The sequence below is a fragment of the Nycticebus coucang genome, chromosome 2, assembly GCF_027406575.1.
Source record: "Nycticebus coucang isolate mNycCou1 chromosome 2, mNycCou1.pri, whole genome shotgun sequence".
Lineage (NCBI taxonomy): Eukaryota > Metazoa > Chordata > Mammalia > Primates > Lorisidae > Nycticebus > Nycticebus coucang.
The window spans coordinates 113,237,812-113,243,163 of NC_069781.1; the positions used below are offsets into that span (position 1 = coordinate 113,237,812).

Sequence of the window (5,352 nt, forward strand, 5' to 3'; positions counted from 1 at the left end):
AATACATATTACTTTCACACCATGGTAAAGTCACAATGTTGAGTCAGACCATCATTGGGACTTGTCTGATATATAATATCTACAGCTTTCTGTATATCAAACATACCTCAATAAAGTGGTTTTTAAAAAATCAAGCAGAAATTAGTAGAAAGTAAAAAAATCTTTACTCATAGTCATAATGCCAACTTGTTGCATAGACTTCTAAATATTATATATTTATATTCTTTATACAGGGTATCCCAAAGGTCACCCACAAAGCTGCCAACATAGGGAAAATGGGAAATTGTAGTGATACACACCTTTTTTTTTTTTTTTACAAAATATCCATTACAAAATTTTACAAAAAGTGGGCCAACATGTAGAGAATATGCTGTAAATATTTCATAAAATTGTATAATGAATATTTTGTAAATATTGATACATTTAGTTCTTCACCCACCACTGCTGCCACAGCACCATTATGGATGCCAGCTGCCTGCAGCCTTTCAGGCTGGCGCGGGTCACCAAGGTGCTGGGCAGGCCTGGCTTGCAGGGACAGTGCATGCAGGTGCGTATAGAATTTGCGGACGACACAAGCTACTCCATCATTCTCAATGTGAAAAGCTCCATGTGCGAGGGTAACCTGCCCACCCTGTTAGAGTCAGAGTGAGAAGCTCTGAGGCTGCGCTGGACTTGGCTGCTGGATCCTGGATATCAGGGTTAACTGTGATGATGTGCAAATGTTAAAGCGTTTGTATTATCTGTTAAAAAAAAGATACATTGGGGGCGGCACCTGTGGCTCAGTGAGTAGGGCCCTGGCCCCATATACCGAGGGTTCGAACCCCGGCCCCGGCCAAACTGCAACAAAAAAATAGCCGGGCGTTGTGGCGGGCACCTGTAGTCCCAGCTGCTCGGGAGGCTGAGGCAAGAGAATCACTTAAGCCCAGGAGTTGGAGGTTACTGTGCGCTGTGTGACACTGTGTGGCACTCTACCAAGGGCGATAAAGTGAAACTCTGTCTCTACACAAAAGAAAGAAATTAAAAAAAAAAGATACATTTAGCTACAATTTCCCATTTTCCCTATAAATGGCAACTTTGTGCATGACCTCTGGGGCACCCTCTAGGAACAGCTCATACTTCCCACGTTGTCTCCGGTGCTCAGCACGTGCTGGCTCCAAGTCTCCATGCCCCACCCAGGCTTCACATCCCACACGAGTGAATTTAATTTGACAGACTACCCATACCTGTGGCTCAGTGAGTAGGGCGCCCGCCCCATATGCCGAGGGTGGCGGGTTCAAACCCAGCCCCGGCCAAACTGCAACAAAAAAATAGCTGGGCGTTGTGGCGGGCGCCTGTAGTCCCAGCTGCTTGGGAGGCTGAGACAAGAGAATCGCCTAAGCCCAGGAGTTGGAGGTTGCTGTGAGCTGTGTGAGGCCACGGCACTCTACCGAGGGCGGTACAGTGAGACTCGGTCTCTAAAAAAAAAAAAAAAAAAAAAGAAGACCGTGAGCGATGATCAAAGTGGGAAGCAATGTTTGAAAATAGGACAAACTGATACATCCAAATGAAAATCAGCACCTCAGTTCTTTCTGTAGTGACAATATTTTAGAAACCACAGCTGGTGGCTACTAGAAGCTTGCTCTTTCATACACAGCTGTTGGCATCAACTCAGACGTATTATAAAGGTTTAAACTAATGTGGGTTTACTTCTTCAGAGCACCCCTAGTACTTCAAACTCGTTCAAGTTTAAAAACAAAACAAGTCAGAGCCTGATGTTAATTAACAGAACCACTTCCCGCAAATAACTACTTGTTAGATCAAATTAAATTGTTTGGTCTGTTTTTACCCCAAACATTGCCATTTACATTTGAACAATCAGGCCTTTTATCTGTTTCTTTTAGCCTTTTTCCCTGGTGGCTTTGCCGCTCTTTGATGTGAAGCAGCAGCCCTTCCACACTTGGTCCTGAAGCAGACTCCACCTTGTCCTGGGTCAGGTCACAGCAGCCAGCAGGAGGGCATCTGGAGACAGGAAACTTACAGTTGTGTGGATGCTGGACTAGGTAGGCAGCCTTTAGTCTGAATGAACGATGTGCTTCTGACTCAGGCTATCAGAGCCTGCTGATTTCCTCCTGTGTTGTGGTGTAAGACCTAAAAGTCAGGTTCAATATTATATGGTGCTCTGACAGCTGGTAAAATTGGGAGAGTTAGCCCTACTCAGCTCTTCTGGACAAGAGTTCCCATTTAAACAACCCCGCATGTCACCAGGACCAGGTATGGCCCCTGGTTATCCGTTAACATGGAGCTTCAGTTCACTTCCAGCCCATAGGAAATTCCTACAAGCCAGTTACACCCTTCTGTGGAAACCCAGTGCACCCCACGCTCCTGCTATTACCGATTTGGCCTCCTACGCAGTCTCAGCACAGAGCAGGTGGTTGATTGATGCTGTTAAATGGACTAGAATCTTTGCAATTAGTCCTTTTGTTTTGCCCCTTCAGTGCTGGCGATCCCTGGTCAGGGAGTGGATGTATAATATAACCTTCTTGCTACAGTTCACTGCCAACATTGTCCCACGATTTCAGCAGCCCTGACTCTCCTTTCTTTTACTGCTTTTGGATTTTGTTTTCATGAGTGGTTTTGTTTTCCACGAGAGAGTTTTCTCTGATACAGGTTTCTTCTGAAGTGCAACCTTTCTTTTACTACAACAGACATTTCCTCTCAGCTCCACAGAGGGCCTCTTGTCCACTTTCTAAAGCCCCCTCTTGTGCCAGGCCCCCTTAGTCATCCCAAAACTCACACAGACATCTTGGGGGAACACCTGTTATCAAATCTTTCTCAAAAACTAGGAGAAAGCAAAACATGTAGTAAGATGAGTTAAGGTTTCTTCTGAACAAGTTGACAAAGTAATTTGGTTTTGACCTGGGAGTATAGTGTTTTGAGGTGGGGGCAGGGACTCAATTGAGTAAAATCTTGATGTGGTGGGCAACATTATATATTCTTGTTTTGCAATCAAATAATTAGTAACTTTATAACATCTCTTTAAAATTGCAGAATAGATTTTTCTCTTAGTGGTTTTTGTGGAGCCATATATTATTTTTATCTGTCTATAAAGGTAGAAAACCTGGAGTATTAATAAAATGTCTTTAATTGCATTAATGTACACAGCTATGATTTAATTAAAAAATAAATAAAATTTCTACCCATGCTATCTGCATTAAAATACAGCTGTTTCTCTCATCACATCTGCTTACCCCAAGGCATTTCTAATCTCTGTCTCTAGTTCCAGTTTGTTTTATCTTTACTGGTCTGGGAAAACGTAAGGCTCGGTAAATAGTAATCACAGTGGAAATCCCCAGAAGAGACTGGCCCCAAACTAGTTTTAGAATGGGAAGAAATCTACGCCATCCTACTAGGGAGGAGCCCCAAAGTGAGGCTCCTGGTGCTGCCAGAACCACAGTACTGAGGGGCTGCATGTTTTCTGTGGGAAAGTTGGAGAAGAGAAGAGGGCAGAGAGGGGAGGGGGGTTGTATAAGAGCCTGTGCAGACCAGCGAGGAGGAGCAGGAGGAGAAGCTGCTGAGAGGAGATCTGTGGGGTACGAAAGGCGGAGCAGAGAATGTGTCGCTGCCTTGTGCACTTGGCACCTGCCCCACAGGCCTCAGGGCATGGCAGCCTCTTCCAGAGGCAGCAAAGGACTCCTACTCTGGTGTCAGGTTGGCGCGGTGACATCTCAATTCCTTTTCAGTTCTGACGTTGTAATTCCAAATGATCTGGTCTGGTCATAATGTGCCTTACTTTCCTCCTTCCCAGGATCTGTTTGGAGACTGGATAAGAGCGCTGAGCCCAGGCCAGGGCTGCCTAGGTCTCTGTGAGGACATTCAGGGTCTCACTGGGAAATAAAACCCACAAGTCTTATGTGGACACAGACTTTGATTTCTCTGGGGTAAATACCCAGGGGTAGAATGCCTAAGGCATATGGTAAGTGCATGCTTCACTTTTTAATAAGCTGCTAAATTGTTTTCCAAACTGGTAGTACCATTTTCCATTTCCACCAGCAGTGTGTGAAAGTTTCAGTAGCTCTGCATCCTCAGCAGTTTGGGTATGGTTAGTCTTTAATTTTAGCTATTCTAATACATATGTAGGGCTGTATCATTGTAGTTTTATTTTTTTAATGACTAATATTGTAGATAGTTTAGTTTTTCCTGTGCTTACTAGCTATCTGCATGTCTTCTTTGGTTAAGTATCCATTCAAATCTTTTGCTCATTTATATTAGGGTCATTTATTTTCTTTAAATTGAAATATTGACTGGGTGCAATGCAATGGCTCAAGCCTGTAATTCTAGCACTTTGGGAGGCCAAGCTGGGAGAAGCATTTGAACCCAGGAGATGGAAGCAAGCCTGGGGCAATAGTGAGACCCCATGTCTACAAAAATTTTAAACAATTAGCTGGGGATGGTGGCAGGCACCAGTGGTTTCAGCTGCTTGGGAGGGTAAGGTAGGAGTATCTGCTTGATCTCAAGAGTTCGAGGTGCAGTAAGATATCATGACGCTGCTGTGCTCCAGCCTGGGCAATGGAGTGACATTTATCTGAAAAAAATTATTTAAGAGTTCTTTATGTATTTTAGTTATAAATCTTTTGTTGGGTATATGTTTTGCAAGTATTTTCTCCTAGGTGGTCACTTGCCATTTTGTTTCTTTAACAATGATTTTAAAATGGCACAAATTACATTTTGAACTAGTTTTCTCAAATCTGCCTGATCAGATCTATACTTCATTCCTGTTTTGTGACAAGACAAATACATAATTAAGGGATTTATATGGGAAGAACAAGAAGAAAAATAAGTGTATTGTTATCTATTATGGAGTGCCAGTATTAGTGCAGTCATTTAATGTCATTTGTTGATATGACATTAGTAAAAACATTATGAAGTTTTCTTTAGTATGCTTGTCTTCTTACATAACAATAAAAGTAATTCGATTTATCAAACAATGGTATCCAGCCAGGCGCAATGGCTCACGCCTGTAATCTTAGCACTCTGGGAGGCCAAGACGGGTGGATTGCCTGAGTTCAGGAGTTTGAGACCGGCCTAAGCAAGAGTGAGATCCCTTCTCTACTAAAAATAGCAAAACAACTAACCTGGCGTTGTGGCAGGCACCAGTAGTCCCAGCAACTTGAGCTGAGGCAAGAGGATTGCTCAAGCCCAAGAGTTTGAGGTTGATGTGAGCTGTGACACCACGAGATCCTCTATCCAGCAGAGTACAGAGTGAGACTCCTCCTCAGAAAAAAAAAAAAAAATGACAATCAACAGAGTGACTACAAAAGACGGGTCTGGTCCTCAGAGTCTGAAGTTTCAGTAAGTCTGGAGTGGTGCATCCCG

General features: G+C 43.4%; 1 protein-coding gene across 1 annotated transcript; it reads left to right on the plus strand.

The window, feature by feature from the left end:
- Window positions 1-460: 460 nt before the first annotated feature.
- LOC128579885 (40S ribosomal protein S28-like) lies at window positions 461-649 on the plus strand. The gene has a single exon (XM_053582120.1). The coding sequence runs from the start codon at window positions 461-463 to the stop codon at window positions 647-649; it is 189 nt and encodes a 62-aa protein (XP_053438095.1).
- The last annotated feature ends 4,703 nt before the right edge of the window (window positions 650-5,352 follow it).